The sequence below is a fragment of the Photinus pyralis genome, unplaced genomic scaffold (assembly GCF_008802855.1).
Source record: "Photinus pyralis isolate 1611_PpyrPB1 unplaced genomic scaffold, Ppyr1.3 Ppyr1.4_LG5, whole genome shotgun sequence".
Classification (NCBI taxonomy): domain Eukaryota; kingdom Metazoa; phylum Arthropoda; class Insecta; order Coleoptera; family Lampyridae; genus Photinus; species Photinus pyralis.
Window position 1 is genome coordinate 9,396,222 of NW_022170596.1, and position 21,175 is coordinate 9,417,396.

The following is a 21,175-nucleotide window of genomic DNA, read 5'->3' on the forward strand; positions in this document are numbered from 1 at the left end:
TAAGACAAAATCTTGTTTTTTCGTGTTCCCGTTCCCATGGGAATTTCGGAATAGTATTTTACGAACTCAGAAACTTTCGCCGGCATACGGCCAACTATTCCCCAAAGTTTTATCGCAATTGGATGACAGGTTTAAGTAGACATAAGAGCCAGACAGACAAACAATCATTTTTATTTATATTGCTGTGTGAAATGATATGCGGTTACTATACCACCCAATAGACACCTACTAAGCTAGCTCAAATTACACGATGGTTTCCATTTTCCTTTTAAAATTGACATGAGTAAAAACTTCCTCACAAAATCCAACTGATTCCACATTACTTTCTTAACATGAAGACGACTACGTTTTTCTTCTGTTAAAATCACATATCCGGATAAACCACTGGTGCAAATTAACAGCACAGACTGTACGCTCTCGTTCAAAATATCCCGAGATGGCCCTGTCTATTCTTATTAAGAGGAAAACCACTTCCAATCATAAATTCAACATCGTTGTTTCCCGACGACACTCGAAATTCTGCACTGTCACCCGAACTGATCGACACCTGCGTTACTTATGTCTCACATCACACTGTTTATTACAAAATCAATTATTGTCCGATAGCTTTTTATCAACGCCTGACCAAATAACTTTTAATAACATTACAATTAAATGTTCCCTTATTTATACGTTTTAAATTTATTATACAAAGTAAATACAAGAAATAGAATTAAATGAATTAAACAATTACAGACTAAACAAGTTAAAAAGTAATCGTAAACGATTTACATAAAGCGCATTTCCACTTGCATTCATTTCCTATTTGTAAGATGCAACTTTTGTTAAAATTGTAAAAATCCGGCCACAAATATGAAACATAGCGTTGCACATGTGCAATCCATTTTTGACGTGCTACTTCAATTTCAGTTTATAAGAAGAGTTTCATTTCAATGCTTTTCTAAATAAGAAAGTTGGAACTGCGCATGCGCAAACCTAAATTTTGAAACTAATGTTAGATTTTCCTTTGTTCCAAGCGCCTAAGTATCAAATTTCATTTAAATTCTTCCATAAATAAGAAAGTTGCACTGCGCATGCGCAAAACCAAATTTTGAAAGTGGCGTTAAATTTGCTTTTATTCCAAGTAGCTATGTATCAAATTTCATCTAAATCCCTCCATAAATAAGAAAGTTGGCACTGCGCATGCGCAAAACCAAATTTTGAAATTGGCGTTAAATTTGCTTTTATTCCAAGTGGCTATGTATCAAATTTCATTTAAATACTTTTATAATTAAAAAAGTTTGCAATTCGGTTTATAAATGGTCGAGATGCGAAAAGGGCACTGTAAATTTTGAATCGATTCGACTCAACTTTTGGCATTGCGTATTATATGGCTAAAGCTATGCCCATATTGAATTTCATGCAATTCAGTTCATAACTAACGGAGATGTAAAAGCGATCGGACATTTCTAAACAAAGTTATCGTTCACACGGACAGATAGAAGGACAGACGGACAGACCAACAGGCAGACGACAGACAGCAATGCAAAATTATAAACGATCTCTAGGAGCGTTAATAAACGGCAAAAGTGTAAAATTATGAAACATGTAAAAAACGGTTTTTTGTTTTTTTTTACAATAACTTTTTTTGTAAGCGGTACAGAAAAAATTCCTTCCTTGGTGCAAGACTCGACACCATAACGAACCAAATAGCGAAAAAAGTAGAACAATAGCTCTTAAAATAAAGAACTAGTAGCGTCGCAAAAGGAGCGGACGGACGGACGGACAAAGTGGCCACAATAGCGCATTTTTTTTTTGTGGAAATGCGCTAAAAATGACAATTCAACAAATTTTCCCATTCTGTGCCCATTTGAAATAAAAAATTCCCAGATGAAATAACTTGAATTACGGCTGTGTACAGGATGCCCTGACTATAATTGCGATATTCCTACCGAAATTACGTTAAAACATGTATTTTAGCACTACAAGGTGGCTCGCTCCCACCTTGGGCATTGTTTCAAGCTAGAGAAACGACAACCCCATATAGTTTACACAAGAATATAGATAATGGTAGACTTGGCAGTGTGCACGTTTTAAATCCTTTGAGGTTTTGTGAGTTAGGAGATGCCGTTTCATGAGATGATGGTGATGTGTTGCAAAACTACACAGTGCACATTTTAAATATGTCAAAGTATTGTGAGTTAACATATACCTACTTAACTTTGCTTTGTAGTTCAATGTATAATCACATTGGACACAATTTAAATCCTCAGAGGGCTTGTATGACAGGTCATTTCAACACAAAGTGGTGATTTGTTGCAAAAATCACACCGTGCACACTTTCAATATTTGGAAATATTGTGAGTTAGCAGATGCCAATTTAAATTTGATTTGTCGTTCGTTACACAATTACACTGTGCACATTTTAAATCCTATAGAGAAAATGTTGCAGAATTGTGCATGGCATCCCAGACTATTGAAAAAGATGGAGGTTTTATTTTTCCAATTTTCCGTCTTTATTATGCAAAAAATTGAAAACTAATACGGTTGTTTGACGTAAAAAAATTTTTTCTACAAAAAACCTTAATACATTTTTGCTCTAAAATAATTTGGGGAGCCAATAATCGCATGTTATGAATTTTACATTGAAATCCCTATGATGCGTTACGCAAGTCACCACCCTGTATAACCCTCCTTCCTTATAGTCTTTTATTTCAATGGCCTAGACACACAGACAGTCAAGCGTGCGCTGCTCGAATAACAAGAAACACGACTGTCTTGTAAACAAGTAAATTAGTACTTTCAGGTTAGGTAAGGTTTGTCTGCATTGGGAGTTAAATTGAGTGACAAAGTGTTGATTTTTTATTTTGAGTGGCGCTTCGAGGCTGCGCGTAATAGTAGTATTTATTACATAGATCTCAGCAAATGTAAGATAATCAAATACACACACAAGACAAAAAACAAGTTTGGTATAAATAAACAAATTAACAATCATTTTCAAAGAACTTCAGAATCCTTTAAATGGTGTGCTCAACGGTTAGGGTGGACCTAATGTATAAAGTGAAGCTATAAGGATAAGGAAAAGACTACCGCACTGAAAATCATTAAAAAAAACCTATAGACATCCAACCCCACAAATTATTTTGTTGCAATACATCTAAAATTACACTGTATATGGAGTAGCTAACACATTATAGGCAAAATGTGGAAACAGATCGGTAGTACACAAGATCTGTACCTATAGTAGATGACTACTAATCAACGATTTTTAGTTGTCTATATATGGTAGCATAGTAATCAACATCGGACAGAAAGTTATCGAAATACTTTGCAAAGAAATTAAATTTGTACTGACCATCAGGTATACCCGGAGGGAACTTATTTGCAAGCGGTCTCCAATTGTACATATAATAATGGAAATTCTGAAACCAAATAACATATTTAATGCTCTTCCTAATGTAAAATTACCTTTCTTAATGGACAAGCGTGTATGTTACCGCCTCAATAGAATTTAAAAAGCAAAGCAGATTAGATTAAATTGGCTTTCAAATAATGTGCCATTTGCCATAGGATTCCATTTAAAATTTTAGGGGTTAAGCTCCCTACGTAGAGGGGTGAAGACTTGGGTTCGTGATTTGTATTCCAAAAGTTGTCCCCCTCGAATACAAAATTGACGTGTTCGAGGATTTTTCGAAATTTCTAAATTTAATACCCTAAAAGCCCTCTGTATACTTCTCGTTGGGCCACTCTGTATACATTGACCTATAATAAATGGACTGCGCGTGGCAATGATAACCGCGAATACTGCAGGTGAGAGAGAAGGGAAAACTAAGAGGGCAAGCTGTCTCTTACGGTTACGCATCTGATTGGTTCATTCGCTTTCATTTGAATGCGATCGCGATCGCTTCTGTTAAAAGAACCAATCAGATGCGTAGCCGCAAGAGACAGCTTTAGGCTATTCCCTACGTACTGTCGAAATTTCAAGTTAATCGACTCATTTTGAAAAAATTGCCAGAGCAATTACCTGCATTTCCTGGACTCATAATGGGAATCTCATACATGCCGCAAAATTAAAAATCTCACATATCGTTTTTGTGCAAATTGTGTACTAATGATACAAGTTTGTGTATGATAATATTTTGGGAATTCGCGATCTTGTCCGAAAATGTTGTTAAGGGTCTATTGAACAACCTTGTCTAAAATGTGTAAAATTAATATATATTTTCAAATGATCTTTTAGTGATTCTCAAACCCCAATATATAATTCTTGAATTATCACAACAAGGTAGTGGGTGTAATTTTCAATTTCGAAGTGGGGTAGCTGGGGGACGAAGAGATGAAACCGAAAATTCTCTAGGTACCATTTTTGAACTTCCCCTCGATATATCGACTCAAAGCAAGCAATAATCACAGCTTGCCAAGAGTTATTAAGGGTGTATACTTTTGAACACAACACCCTGTATTTAAATCAGACTTTGAATATGTTTAAAAGTTTTGGCTAAAACGGGCTTAATGAATAACCCATATGTTCAAATTTTCGGAAATTGATGCGCAATAAATACTAATCGGCTTATCTGGCCCTTCCTGTATGAATATGAAGATACCAGTGCATTAAGGATTACTTGTCGCCGCTGCACTTCGTACCTCGTCAAAAAGTGTATTTTTAGCTGGTTTGCAGATAGTGTCTTCCATGCTGATAAACAATTACCGAGTGTAATTCAAATGTACCCACTCGCACCAATAAAACAACGTCTTCGTTACAAACACCTGGCTTTTCATATAGGCGATAACACGCCCGTATCGTGAAACTCAATTAACTTTGCAACGATAAGAAAGCTTCTTATCTTCGACTGGAGAAAAACATGAGATAAACTTTTACAACTACTACTCAAATAACTTCCAGATAAAACGGTGTCCTCGAATTCTACCAATGTGCTTGGATTTGCGTTTACTCTAAAACTTACCGACTACATTTCCACTTTAAAATAAAGTGGAAATTCACATACAGGGTGTCCAATCGTTATGGCAGGTATCGAAACCAAACAGAACATTCGCTTGACGTAGTTTACACAACAATATATTTTCACACTTCAACCCGTATGGCATCGCATATGCTTATAAAAGAGGGACTATTATAATTACGAGTCCGGCGGTTAACCAGAAATAAGGATTTTTCAAAATCTTAAAATTGTCATATTTTATTCCATGATCTTTGTACAATGCACGGTTTAGAAGATATACAGGAATTTTACACGAAAATAAAATCATACAAAAGCACAAGCTGACTCGACAAGAAACACAAAACTTCAAAGCCTCATCAGGTCCCATCCACTACAACAACCCAATTATAAATGTTATAAATTTGCACCATCGCCACGTTTCATATCAGCTCTCATTCTATCAACACAAATTGATGTTGGCAAGATCCTCAACCAAAACGGGTCAGTAATTCTGGAAACAGAAAACCCAGTAACGCGGGGGCTATTATAACCTTGCTACTATGTATTGATTGACCATTTACCTTGTTTTGTTTAAAAAATGAAAATTGCAATAAGGATAGTGTCACAAAAAAAGATAACGTTGAAATTAATGGCTCCGGTAACTAGCTCAGTCGGTTTGATTTTTATTTTTTACCTGTCTTACGTTGGCTTGCTCCAGGGATCTTCCATAGCTGAAATAATTACCAAAAATTGGAATCCTAGACTGTCCAATTTAATAACAACGATATAAATGATTGACTTTAGATATATTTATTATGCATCTCTTTAGACACAGTAATTTTTTATGAAATTCCTATCTAGTAGGGACATGAATATTTACTTCCTAAAGGAGAAATGGTCACATCTCTTTCTTAAAGTTAAATTTAATAGTCACAAAATCAGTGTTTTCTTTGCTCCTTCATTAGTCTTTTATTTCAATGCTGCACACGACCCGAGCCATGGCAACACAAAGCTGTCAGTGATGTGTCGATTTGTCATTTTACAGATTGTAGTGTAGTTTCCCAAATCTTGCTTATTGACATATTTGATTCAAAATTGATATGGAGTTTGATGAAAGTTGTGCCAAGTGCCAAAAATTTGTTAAATTTGATAGCGAAGCTTTGTGCTATTGTGAAACATGTTTTTATGTTTATCACGCCACTTGCGCTGGGCTCTCAAAGGAGGATGTCGAATTGATGACAACATTTGAACATTCTTCTTTCAACTGTGATAAATGTAAAAATGAAGAAAAACAGGTAGCCATAGTCAGTAGTTAGTGTACCGTGGATGCAAGTTGCTTAAATTGCTTAATTTGTGTGTGGTTATTGCGTGCAGTTGACTAACGTAATTTATAAGGGAGATGTAGTAAATAACCAATCTATTAATTTGAGCAACCAATATTCTGTGTTGTTATATATTATTTCCCAGTTACGCTGATGCATATTTTTCCTACCCAAATTATCATACTCGAATCAAATGTTGAATAAGTTGTTAATATACAGAGAGATTCATTAGAAGTTTTTAAGCTTGCAGTTGAAATAGAAATTTGAAATTTGGTTCACAGCCATAATCGATTATTGCGAATTGAAATAAAACAATTTCAAAATGGCGCCGCTTTCGTAAACACCGGAAGTTGGCGCCAACTTAGTTTTTTTAAATAGGAACATAAATTGACATGTCAAAAACTATGACAGATAGCTGATCTTATGGTAAATGCGTCTAAAGCTGGATTCACATGAATACGAAATCCGACGATACGGTCATCCGAAATGCTTATGATTGGTCAATAGTTTGAAATGTCATGACATTTCAAATTATTGACCAATCATAAGCATTTCGGATGAGAGTATCGTCGGATTTCGTATTCATGTGAATCCAGCTTAATTCAGAATAAAATGGCACATTTAGAAAAAAATAGAAAATGGTATTTTTCTATTTTAAAAAACAAAATGGCACCAACTTCCGGTATTTTACGGAAGCGTCACTATCTTAAAATTATTTCAAGTTTCCATTTTAACTGCAAGTTTGAAAAATTCTAACGAACGAGCAACGCGAATCTCCCTGTATAGATCAAATTGATCCTTGTATACCTAGTAGGCCCAAATGCAAATAGGCCTTAGACCATATAGTACATGGACTGCTAATTGTAACTAAAATATGGTCAAGGACATTGCCTGGGTATGTGCGTTTCAGGGTAAACGAGTCTGTCCGAAATTATCCGATGAGACACGATTTGAGGCTGTCAACCTATAAATTAACAAACGTCAATTAATTTATGGCCCAGATATGGCAAGAAAAGCAAACCTATTCTTATTTGTGGATGTATAGAAGATAATCAAGATTATTTAAAGCTCCTCGTACTACGCGGTTACCATAAAAGCTACTCTACGCGATCCGAGTGGTGTTCATACGACTTTAGTTTACCCTGAGATTCACATACCCACGACTACAGTGCCCCCTATCCGTGACCACCCATTTTGTATTGAAAGCATAGGGCTAATAGCAGTCCATGTACTATATAAAAGATGTATTTGCTTGTGCAGCAATCGAGCGGTCTGGGTTTAACACCAAGGCGACCATTAACGAAAAGTTCTAAGCCAGAGGTTCGCTTTACTCTCACAAGGTGTCCATCGGATTCCTCTGAAGTGAGTGAACAGGCCGGCACCGTTGTCGAAGAGAAGGTCATGGTGCATGCCGCACTGGATGGGTCTGTTGAGCACACGATCTCTCCACCCGTTTCGAAGAGAGTTACAAATTCAGGTAATAAATGGTTTGTATTTAGACCATAAACATATTGTCATTCGCAGACTCACGTAAACGAACCTATCATGAAATTACCAATGAAGAAATTATATCACTGTCAGACCTACCAAAGACGCCTAGATCAAGAAAAAGTTATAAAGGTATTTCACAGCAGAAACAATTTTTAACTTACTTCACATTTTCTAGAACACGTAACCGAGAGAATTCGATCAAGCCCTAGGCTTAATCCAGTTACAGAGCTATTTAAAAATGTCACAACCGATTTGAAGGAAGAATCGTATGTAGAATCCGATGTGAATGAGCCTGAACAAAATTTGGTTGTAACGACAACCAGAACGTTGAGATCACGAAGAAGTTATCAAGAATTCACAAAACCGTCACAGTCAAGCACAAATCTTAGGAAAACAAAATCGAAGACGCAGGAAACTAAGTCGTCTCTTTGTAGGGACGTACTTGAAAATAATGCTTTCAACAAGATGGTGGCCCTTTCGACACCTACTATTGAACAAGACATCTCCACACTTCCAAGCGAAGAAAACCAGAACATCGTCTCTACAACAGAAAATCATGCTAACGAAAGCTATCAATGTGAGCAGATGGACGTATCTGAAATCATTGAAAGTGATCCGGTTGTGGCTTCGGAAGTCGAAGTCCCTACGAATAACCAAGACAATGATGCGGAATCTGGTCTGAACGTTGAAATTAAACCTGACGTTGTCAGTGCAGATGTCGAAATTGGCGCGTCGGGCGAGGAAGCAGGCAAACAAGTGCCGGAAGTCAGTTCTTCTGTTGAAGTTGGTCCATTAACCGAAGAAAATTTCAATCTGTATGACGATTTGCAAGATGACATTTATGGATTGGCCGATCCGGACATGTATCCCTGTGATGTGCCCATCGAATTGAATGAAGAAGTTTGCTTATCTTCTATCGCCCAACAGGAAAGTGATGCTGATGTTTTAAATTTATCTGCTGGTGAACATTCACTCTGTTCTTCAAAAGTTGGTAAGTGTTGATTGTGCTATTTTCGCATATCTGTAGGTTTATAATATTGGGGTTAACGTAATATAAGATGCATATTCATTTCCATTAATGTCATCAATCTTATCTACTTTTCATTGATCCTAGGTTATGTTGTTGAGTGAAGGATTGCGGAAGAGGTGCAATTGCTGTCTGTTTAATCACAGAGTTACATATAGTAAATAGAGAGGCAGTACATAAGACCTGCGCGTGGAAAAATAACCCCAAGCACAGTAGCCACATACTTATATAATTTCAACGGCCAGGCCGTTCTGACACATGCGCGGTGCGTGAAAGGCGAATCTCCTGGTTTGCTTTGCTCGCAGCAACATTGTTGATTTGTCACTATATCTCCATCCTGTTAGTGCGCACACTCGCGTACGGCCTGCGCAAGGTTCAATTGGGGTCAATTATCCGCAACAACACTTGTCTCTCTATTTACTATATACAACTCTGTGGGTTTAATAAAGGTACTTTTAGATGTCAAATATCCGCAAATTACAGAATACAAGGCCGTTGATTTAACTTAACGTTCCTCCAACTGTTTCATTCCAAAAAAAATTGTGTTTTTAACCTGAGGCAAATCTACGGCCCCTGATGTATGTTAGCGCATTTTTGATTCTCAGAAAGGAGCTTATATTGTTTCACTATCGGCCGTTCGGGTAAATCAATCGAGATTTCAGCAACGTAGAACTTTCTTGTTTTCGGTATTATTATCCCTCTCTTTTTTTTGGGCCCTCAACAGGCATGCGCCCAATTACAGGGTGACATTATATTCGTATTATCGTGTTATTCCTGCATCGCTCAGTCTGAAAGTTGCAAGACATTCCTAAAGTTGATAATTTATGAATTTCCTTTAAATGTCTCCTTTTATAAATCGATCGAGATGCCAACAACGAAATACCGCAGTCTTGGGGTAACATAAACACTAAAAATAATGACGGGACGCCCTGTATGTGAGAATATTTCAAATTATTCAGTGTAAATGTGGGGGATTACCTACGTATAAGCACAAAGTATGTTTATTTTACTTGAATTTGTGTCTTAACTGGTAATTTTACTTTTAGAATATTTGAAATTGCGTATTATTTTTTGTTTTTCGCATTTAAATTGTTAATTTAGATTTGTGAAATTGCGTGTTAAGGACATCTGGTAAGTTTGCATACGTTATAAAAGGTTTTATCTGGTTGTTTTGCGATGAGGAGTCATCAGACGAAATTTAATTAGCGCATGTGCTTTTATCGCTGTTAAGAGATGTTTCGACGAATTCCGCGTTAGTTCCGGCAAAATGGCGACGCGTGACGCGTTCTTTGAAGCTGGCGTTACCAAGTCTAATTATGATTGGCGGTGTTTTTGAAAGCTCTTAAGGAAGGAGATTATTTTATTGTGAAAGTGGTGTTTTGTTAAATACGGGAATCAACGAAACAATGAGACTAGCTGTTTCGCGACGGTTGGAAAGTTTCAATTTTGATTTGTTTAAGCTTGCTGGACAAGTGTTTTGTGGGTGGGTCACTGCATACTATTGCACACAGCGATATGTACAGGGTGAGTCAACGATTGCGCGGAGTAACTTAATACCTTGAAGATAAGATTTTTCGATGGAGTGCTTTTGTATTATGATATGCTAGATGATATGGTTGAATATTTTCCACATTTTAAAAATATTTGGAATTATACAGGGTGCGCCCACAAAATAGGGCGCCAAAATGGTACATTTTTTTAAATAGAACCCCCTGTATTTGAATGCGTGTAATTGTACGTCTTTTTTATTATATGGTTAATATCCGAAATACAATAGTTTTAAAGATAATTCGATTTGTAAGAAAAATTGGGCATTTGCAAGCGTCAGTATATTGTCAAAATTATTACTTAATTTTTGTTTCCAGGTTTTATATCTTTTATCCGGGGTCCTATTTAAAAAAATGTTCCATTTTGGAGCCCTACTTTGTGGGCGCACCCTGTATAATTCCAAACATTTTTAAAATGTGAAGAATATTCAACCATATCCTAATACAAAAGCACTCTATCGAAAAATCTTATCTTCAAGGCATTAAGTTACTCCGCGCAATCGTTGACTCACCCTGTACAATTGAGGATTCTTGCGTCACAGCCTGAAAGCTACTGCTCTGCCACATCAAAAATGCGCCCAAATCTAGTAAATTAAGGAAAAAAAGTATGGGCAATGATTTAGAAGCTGTTTCAAATAAATGTGCGATTCTAGGCCTGGAACAACAGCAGCTGATGTTTAAAATTTAATGCTTTAAGACTAATCTGTTTCTGTCTAGCTCTAGATCTAGCAAGTTCAAAATATTATTGCTCTTGCTGTACCTTGAAATCCAAGGTTCGGGTCCACAACCGCTTATTTTTCGTTTTGTAAGCACAAAGCATGGTAACTGCTATCAACATAAAATCGTCGATTAGCAAAGCATAATAAATTTAAAATGTCAGGTGTGTGTAAATTTGATGCTAGAGGTTTGTCATTTGCCGTCCCAAAATTTTAACCAATCACAGAGTAGGTTTCATGTAACTAATTTTTAATACAAGAACTATGCAGGGTGAAAATGTTGTCGGGAACACTGAATATGAACTACAATTTTTTTTTTATGGTATCCTTTACTTTAAATTTGTAGTCAGTGACGTAGTTCCGCATGGTCAAGAGGGGCTTATTTTTTTAATGGCAACTACATATTACTTGTATTGACGAGTACACTTTTTTGGATATAGCAGCCAAAACAAAACTTAATTACATAAGCAAATTTAAGAGAAAAGTTCGCGTTGAAAAAACCGTTAATCTTGTGTTAAAGCAATTTAATGTATCAAAAGTTATTAAAAATTTGCAACAAATCTATAAACTTAAAAGCTACGAACAGTGGCATATTAATATTGTTGTGTAAACTACGTCATGCGGACGTTTTAATGGGCTTCAGCACCTATAATAATGATGCGAGGATGCGTCACCCTGTATATGCGAATTTCAATTTTCTTTAAGCGTTAAATGAGGTTATTGTTTTAGATTAAACGCAATTCCGATCGTATCATTTGAGATTAAAGATATTGTTCATTTTATTTAGATGTATTTTGTTTAAATAATCGCCTTTTAATTTGTTTATTTGATTAGTGCGTGAAATGTTTTGTTAAAGTTTATCTCATGTTATCTCCGGTCGTTGCGATATTGTTATTGCTGCGTCAGCTAGTTAGTTTCAAGATAAGAAAACACAGGTGCCGTTTATCGTTCGACGACGCATTAATATACAATGGAAGTGGACGCTGAAGATTTTTAGTAACAAAGAGAGCTATCGAAAAACGTTTCAAATAAAAGTTGCAAGATTCGGTGGGATAAATTAAATGGCGGTTTTAGAAATATTGACATCAACTTCCTTATTTTAAATGGGCGCCATATTAGATTTTTACTCACTTTGATAATTTTTTTTCTTCTGTATAACAAGTTATCATTCAAATAATAAACGTGGGTAAAATTACAATTTTCATTTTTTCTTCATAGTTGGCCATGGAAAGAGTAAGCAACTCACATTTTGCAATGTTGCAGTTGTCTGCCCGGTCAATAGTTTTATTAAAGGATTAATTAACATAAAAAATATAATACAGTAAATATTCACTAAGTACATTTGGCACTGTTTAGCTACTGCCGCAGTTACCTTGCGCAGTGTATTCCTGTTAATCTTTTGAAATGTTTCTATTTTTACGTTACGACGTTCTTTGTGGCCTTTGTACGGCGTAGTATTTACTAGCACTTACAGTTGACCTTGCATTATGGTAAATCTATAAATTAGCAGAAAAGATGAAGAAAGATTTATCTGAATGAGTTTATGATTTATTAGCTTACCTGTAGGGGGCAGCACTTAGCCCGTGGACGGTGGGATACGAGTATTTAAAAGAGTGAGAAAGCTTTACAGCTGCAATTTTTACATTACATTTACGCCTGTTTCCGAATCCTTCACTCAATTTCTGACATTGAAATTATTGCAAGTACGCTTTTGTGTGGCACGCCCCGCTTTATACTGGGCTTTTCACAATGTATTTTTGTATTTGTAGACGAAGAAGAGAGGTACAGTGATCTTGATCCGACTGGCTTAAAATCAGACTCCGAACATGATAGCGCACACCCATCGACTTCAAACGACGGCGAAGTCATCGAGCTTAGCAGTGACAGTGGCGAAAGGGATTTGGACTCTCCTTCGGAATCCGAATTGAACTCTTCGCTAAATGCGGACAGTTATAGCTCTCGTTCTCGTTCATCTGAAGAACTAAGTACGACCAGTGAAGCCGACTCGTCAAAGTCGGAAACCGACGTTTCAAGTGCGGATAGCAGTTTGGAAAAGTTGGTACATTCATCGGAAGCCATAACTGAGATAAATTTGCTAGACGTGTCCGAAGAAAATACAGTGACGAAGTCTGCTTTGAATGATAACGATGAAAACGTCGAGCGCGAGGAATCGAATAAAAATGCAGACGCTACAGTACCAAAAAGCGATTCTGTTGTTGACAGCAATGAGGAAATTGCTACAGCATCCAGAAGAGATACTCTTTCAGATGATCCCGGTGTTCAACCGGTAAATCAAGAATTAAACGAATCTGATATTTTTAACACACCAAGTCAAAATGCGAACGTAAATCAGGATGCAAGTTCTGTGGCTTGTGGAAGTAACGCAGATATCTTTAATGAAACTGTTGAAAGTGTCAAGTATGACATTATAGATGAAAGCAGCTTTCTAAAGACCCCCCCTGATTGTACTCCTTCAGATAATCGTGCAAGGAGTAGTGATACAAACAAGGATGAAGTTACAAAAAATTCGTCTATAAGTTACGATGGTCTGTTATCTCTGCAAACGGAACAACAAAGTACACCAGGTAAGAAATTTGTTTGTTTTGTTCCCGTTTCGTACATTTTTATACCTATTATAAACAATAAATTTGACATTAATTTTTTCAGTGCTTACAATTTGCTTAAAATTTTTATTTTGCAAAATTTTTGAAACAAATGACTGGAAGATTAGACATTTGCAGCAGAATATCTTGTTTGTGGAGATTCTAAAATGTTAATTGTGAATATTTACGGTAAAGGAAATATATAAGTACTATCATTGTACATCTTACAGTGCGCCCACGTAATGTTAAAATCATGCAACTCTTATTTGGGGGCAAGGAGATTAGTTCTGGAGGCCTACCAGAAAAGTACAGAATGCGCGCTGCGATCGCTCAGTTAGGTAACTGTATAACGACAGTAAATTTACAGAAACCTTTATCTAACTTCGTAAGCGATACTGCGACAGGGAATGACAAATATTATTTAAAAAAAAGTTAGCAAATGAAACTTGATGAAACTTAATACCCGTCCTTCACCTTCCTTTAAATAATGCACGGCAAGTAGCATTCCAGTCTAATAAGATGAAATATATCTGATTCGTATAAATTCTTCTAAAATGATCATGGGATGGGGTTTTAAAAACAGATATATTTGTTTCTTTTTTTGTTAGTGTCCTTTTTCTGGCGGACCCCACGACTACTAATGGATTTTCTAATTCACGCAGGAAACAGCATTAATAAGTAGGTACACATTGATAATGTAGGAATATCACTGAATAAAATTCTAAACTTGCATAAAAAGAAATGTTTGACCTTTGTTGCCGTGGCCGATTTGTCTTTTTATTAGTCTCAATATTAAATTACACAATTATGCATTAAGTACACGGCGATTGCTACTATTGCCATCCACATGATTATGTATGTCATATGTGCAACAAATCGGTGACACTATCTGGACTATAAGCTTTCATTGATTATTTATTTTTGACCTACGCAAGTGGGCATTAAGGGAGGCGAGAATAAGGTCATTGTCACTTTATGTTTGAAATTTTAAGATAAACAGAACGTAACTTATCTTCTGTTATATTCCCATGCAATAAAACCATGAATAAGTACCAAAAAAATGCTAGTAGGTACCAAGGTTAAGTAGAGGTACGGCTTGAACTCCTTGATCCTCTTGCTGTTTTAAGCGCTATCTTTTGTTTAGGTTTTACAACTCCTGAAAAATTTGTGAAAAGAACATCGAAAAACAACGGCCGCTAAACGTGCATTTAGTGTGTTGGTTTATGATTTTAGTGTTCCGTTTATCTACTGTGCCCCAATATTGCATTTAGTGCTTCGATGGTGCTTTGCCTTTTTGGTGTTGGAGATAATTGGAAAACTCAACAACCCCCCCCCCCCGCGCCACGCACATTAAACTGTTTAAACAACGGTGTGGCATAGTACTATTATGCTTTTATGCTGAAGGTTTGCATCTTTTTGGTTTCGAAAATTGAACTTATGCATAAGTAAACTAAGCTCTTTCATAATATTTCACTTGCCTCTTTTCTAACCCAAATATTTTGAAAAAGAAAATAATCCACACGTATTCTCTGCAATTTTTCCTCCATGGTTAAAGGGAAAATTTTAAATTGTTCAGCAATTAACTTGTGTTCAGTGAATAAAATGGTTGTACACAAAATTGTGTAACTTTGGGTATAAAAAAGTTTAATTTTTGAGGGCAACGCTTAGGCCTCATTTGATTTTTCCAAATATCTCTGAAACCAAAAAGACAGATTGTAACAATAAAACCACAATTAAGCACAATCGAAGTGCTATACTATAAATGGTTTAATTTTAAGAGGCTAAGCGTTCACTTAGAATCTATTTGAATTTCCCAAATATTTCTAAATCCAACAACGCACAAACCGTGGATGTAAATACACAATAAAGCACATCTGACGCGCAGTAGTTCCATTGATGTCCTATAATGAGGGGAGAAGTGAACGGACCCACATACTATAGGTAGATCAGAGTGTGGGGTAAGATTCACTTTCAAATGACCTGGTTCACCATGGTCTATGTGCCATCTTCAATTTAATTAAGAAATTAAAATTAAGTTTTTAGTTTTTTTAATTTCATTTTTTAGTTAGTATCGTGGACACTGGACATATCCAGTCTCGAATTCATTGATAACATTCAAAAGGTTAGGGTAGATTCTATGGGTAAATTTAATTGTAAGATGATTCACTATTGCAGATTTTCTTATACATCCAACATTTATCATATTATTTTGTATTGGCATTGTAGATACATATAGAGGAAGAGGGTGTAGCATCCAAGACCCCCTCGGATCATATTTCCTTTACTATAAAAGATACCGAAAAAAGTCTTAGAGCCAAATTGTATACAATTACCGTCACCATGTTTCTAAAATATTTTTGATCACCAGAGGCGTGCTGTATTCCAGTGACGTATCAAACGTGCGTTTTTTTTAGCGTACACAACAAAGTTGAGGTAACGCTTATGTGCTCGATTTTCCGTCTTCTGTCTGTCTGTTCCAAATTGATAGCTGCTATGGTCTATATTTGCCTGTTACTTATTATTTACAGTAGTGTTACGCGGCAATATCCACGAGTGGATTTGAAACATTTGTAAATTGAACATCTCATAGTTTATAAGTTATAACATATTTGGAAAGTACTTATTTTTTTATGTAACATGTTATATCCTTAACCTCGCCCTGATCTTTAACGATTTAGTTATTAAATGCCCTTTTTTCCTCAAAATTTGACATTTTTCGAATTTTTTTTGTGGAGCTGAATTGCCTCATCTAAATTTACAAAATGAGATATGCTTGAATTTACTAGAAACATATCTGGTTAAATGTCTAAAAAACATTTCCATAAGTAAGGGTGTTGAAATTGCGCAACGTGCGCATGCGGACATTAATCGTTAAGGTTTTTCTTGGTTGAGGTGCCAAAGCTATAACTAGGTACCGAATGCAAAAAAAAACGAAATCAAGGGACGAATTGTTATATTTAATTTGTTATTTTTGTTTCTTGGGGTACTACGTTTCTGTTTCACTATATATGTGGGGGGTACGTTTTAATTATTTATAAAAAAGTGGTAGTGGTACATAATCAAAAATGACCAGCAATTTATTTTGACCATTAAATTACATCCCTTGCCATTAAAAACTTTCAAGAGAGCATAGTTATGCTTATAATGCAAATTTCTTGTAGCCATACTAAGTCACCGGATCCCGTTCACTTCGTGTACGTTAAATACTACACAATGTGTACGTAGCAAAAGAAAAAGATTAAATAGTCTGCTCACAGAGACGTCTGTGGGTGAATATTGATAATAATAATAATATATTTGATCCTTGTGACATATATATCTACATGTATAGGATAACGTCGATGTTCTTACCTAATAATAAATTATCATTGTTAGTTCGGAGGAGTGCCAGAATCATTAAGAAATTCGTCTACGCTGTAGTATATATTTTGTAAAAGAAACCTATTAAGCTCGCGCTTGAGGATGTTTACGTGTTTAGCGTTTTTAATATTGTATGGAAGTTTATTAAAAAATTTTTATTCCAGTCACATAAGGACTGTCTGTATGAAGTTTTGATTTGCCGATAGGTATCCTTAGATCAGTGTTCTTCCGGGTATTGTGTCTATGTATATCGCAGTTTTGCAGAAACTCTTTTTTATTGCAGAAAACATATTTACTTACTTCTAACATATACAAGCTCGGAAGAGGCAGAATTTGTATGTGTGAGAACATTGGTCTGCAAGACTGTGTAGGTTTTGCTTTAAACATGCATCTTATGATACGTTTTTGTATTATAAAGGCGTGTTTCATTGTGGACGAGGAACCCCAGAAACACAGCCCGTACCTTAGTCACGATTCAACGCATGCGTGATAGAACGTTTTTAGTTGCCTCAATTCGAGATAAGAACGAAGATACCGAATTTGGTAACAACAGGAGCTTAATATCTTTATTAAGTGTTCATTCTGTTGTTTCCAACTCAGTGTGTCATCAAAAATAATTCCAAGAAACTTGACGTTGTTGGATTTTTGTAGAGCTAGACCGGGAATAGAAATATTCGTATCTAGAATATTTCTATTTTGGTAGTTATGAAATTGTACAACTTTGGTTTTACTCTGATTTAGAAACAAAACATTATCAGTAAACCATTTCGACAAACTTTGTACGGTTATAATACATTTTCTTAGTAATTCATTCTTATCTCGATGTGAGACGACCGCAGTGGTATCGTCGGCATATAGAGTAAGGGTTGCGTCGCCTTTTATACAGTTAACGATGTCGTTTGTGTATAGCGTGAAAAGAATAGGTGCCAATACGGTACCTTGTGGAGTGCCAATGTCTAAGTCAATCGTATCAGATGTAAGATTGATCGTATTGTTGTCAATGTTATGATTTAGGGACACAAACTGCTTTCGGTTTTCCAGAAAACTTTTTAGCCACATAAGAGAGGTTCCTCGAATTCCATAACTGGATAATTTTTGAAAAAGCCTTTCATGGTTGATGCAGTCGAATGCTTTCGTAACGTCACAAAAAATCCCAAGTGGTGCCTCTTTATTTTGAATATGATGAAGTATTTTCCGATAGTAGAAATGTATGGCATCGGATGTGGACATGTTGGGTCTAAAACCAAATTGATTTGGTACTAGTATCTCCGATTTTTTTATAAAACGCTCTAACCTATCTAAAAAACAGTACTCGAATATTTTTGAAAACACTGATGTAATCGAAATAGGTCTATAATTGTTGGGGTCGTTTAGATCACCTTTCTTGTGTACTGGCACCACTTTAGATAATTTCAGGGTTTCTGGGAAGCGACCAGTTAAGAGTGATAAATTAATTAAGTAAGTTAAGGGAATAATTATGGCTGGAGTGACTTGTCTGATCAGAAAACAGGGAAAACTATCTGGACCTGAAGACCTCTTGCTCTTAATTTTTTTGTGCACTATTTCTAGAACCTCTGATTCACAGAATGGTAAAAGATACATCGTTCTATGATTAGAAGAGATACCAGAGATGGATGGACAGTTTGCGTCCCGCACTAGATTATTAATAATCTCCAGAGGAGCACGTTTGAGTTTAAGTGAGGAAATTGCTTTTGAATCGCGAATAACGATTTTAGGTTGGAGCTCGATCTTTTTACATCCCGGTTAACCCAAGGCTTACCTTTTTCAGCACATTTAATAGTGCGGAGCGGAAAGTAGTGGTTAAAGTGGCGTTTAAGAATGTCGCTAAACAGGTCATATGCTATATCCATGTCCTTTACTGTCATTATCTATGACCAATTTTCTTTATTTAATTTTGTGTAGAACTCGTCAATACGTTCACTAATGATGATTCTGGTACTCCTTCGAGCGTGGCAATTTTTGGGTAACCTATAAAGATTTGAGTTAAAAAGTATACTACGGTGATCAGAAATACAATTATCTTCTACAGTTACAATTATCTTCTACAGTATACTGCATATGGTTTGCTTTTATGCTAAATTAATCTTTGCAGTGCGTTTTATCGCCATCTATGTAGCTTTTTAGGGCGTCACACTTTTTGCTATGCCGTGGCATTACTGTAAGATGTATATGCAACAGCAGAACCACCTTTTTTCGTTCTTTCTCTAGGAAAGATAAACATTAAACTGTACTGCAATACAATTTTTGTCTGCTTAGGGATAGTTTGGTACTTCTTTTTGTATAACTGACATTGTTTAGCAGTACAACGAAACTTATACCACAGATTTAAACTTTACAGATATATGGTTGGTTAAATTTTCTGCGCTTTCTTTTAATCAGCACATACTATCGCAAAGCATCGCCCTAATTGAGCTATATTTTAGGATTTAAATAAAATTTAAATCTTTGTTTCCTCTCAAGTTTAACAACAATAGGCTATTCATATGAGCAATGGGCGTCGAGCAATCGAGTTTGATCTCTCCCAAGAAAATTGATGCATAAATATCGATTTTGACCGATTTTTGCACATCTGGAACTCATTACTTACGATTTCTGTTATTGGCTTGTGCGATGGGTCATGACTGTTATAGGATGGATTTCGAAACCCTCAAACACAACTCTATATGATAATGAAACAGGTCATGTCCTAGCCAAAATGGCAGGCGCCTGAGCTCTAATCTAATCTAACGCTATTTATTTATGTTTGCGCACGACCTCCACTATTAGGTATAGAAGGCGTGACATAAGTATCATACCTAATATAAAAATAAGTTTGACCAAATTAGGATATTATTATTTGATGGTAATCATTCTTTTGCTTTGCGCAGTAACACGTTCCAAACGATCACTGCAACGTATGGACACTCCAGACGTGAAAGATATGAGGAAATTTTCGCTTAAAAGGAATATGAGCACATCAGAACCTAATATCAGTGGCGAATTAGTACCAGCGAATACCTCAATTGGAGACTCTCGGCAAACAATTCCAGCAAGTAGAAAAAGAAGTGCAAGTGTTGACATACTAACAGATGCAGAAGCATTTGAAGGCATAGCGAGTCACTCTACACCAACAAAGGACGAAGCTGTGCCGGCCAGAAGGAAAAGAAGTGCAAGTTCTAGCACAACAGCGCAATCACACGACACTATAATATCTAGCTCAAAATCAACAGCAATCCCGGCAAGAAGGAAACGAAGTTTAAGTGCTAACGATACCACACTAGAATCTTCAAGCTTTCAACGAAATTTACGTAGTAGAAGTGTGGATATCGAAGGAGCTCCCCAAAAGCTCGAAACAACTAGTTCTGCTAAGAGTAGTAATAAAACAACTGAAAGTAGGAGACGCAAAAAGACACCGCCTACTTCATCCCTACCTAAAATTGATGAAGACTACACCAGCTCCAGGAGGCTTACTCGCAGGCAAGCCAAAATGTTAGAAAAAGCTATAGGCGATCATGTAACTACGCCCGTTACTGAACTAAGTACAGATACAATGCATTCGGATGAATCCCTACCATCAAACGTGTCGGATGATGCGATAGGTTATCGATTGAGAAGTAGAAGTGTCTTGTCAGATTCTTCGGTCGTCCATTCTGAAGCCGATAATTCTATTAACGGTATGTGTTCAGCGTAGCTGTGTAGTGTTAGTTATTAATTTGTATTTCCTTTATCAGTTACTATGGAAGGAAATAAATCAAGTACACTCCAAACTGAAAGTCAACCTCGGAGGTTAAGGAAAACAAGACTGAATTCTAAGGTGATTATTCTGATTTCAAGAATTAACATTGGCAAAATAAATGTTTGCTTGTTTCATGTTTTTGTCAAATGTTACAAATCGAATACTAACCACCTCTTCTTGGGCTTTATGAGATAGCAAAGGTGTATCTCACACGGTTTGGTAGGTAGGGTGTGTTTCTCAAATCGATTTCTGGAGCACCTTGCTCAAAGCAGTTTTTGATGTAGATAGCATAAAGCTGGTGTGGTAATGTGATAATTTCTAATTGGCTGTTTGGCTACGAGACATCCAGCATATTTTGAGATTGTGATGTAGTGCTTAAAATTCTCTTTCTTAAAGCTCCTTTGAGAAAATTCATTCTGAAACCTTGAATAACTTAAAAAATGAGTCATCAAAA

General features: G+C 36.1%; 1 protein-coding gene across 1 annotated transcript; it reads left to right on the forward strand.

The window, feature by feature from the left end:
* The first annotated feature begins 5,949 nt into the window (after nucleotides 1-5,949).
* On the forward strand, nucleotides 5,950-20,965 carry LOC116171107 (agglutinin-like protein 5). Its single transcript, XM_031487786.1, has 7 exons — nucleotides 5,950-6,214; nucleotides 7,502-7,718; nucleotides 7,766-7,861; nucleotides 7,908-8,723; nucleotides 12,792-13,607; nucleotides 19,874-20,659; nucleotides 20,717-20,965. The coding sequence occupies exons 1-7, from the start codon at nucleotides 6,020-6,022 to the stop codon at nucleotides 20,914-20,916; spliced, it is 3,126 nt and encodes a 1,041-aa protein (XP_031343646.1). The 5' UTR covers nucleotides 5,950-6,019; the 3' UTR covers nucleotides 20,917-20,965.
* Nucleotides 20,966-21,175: the final 210 nt, after the last annotated feature.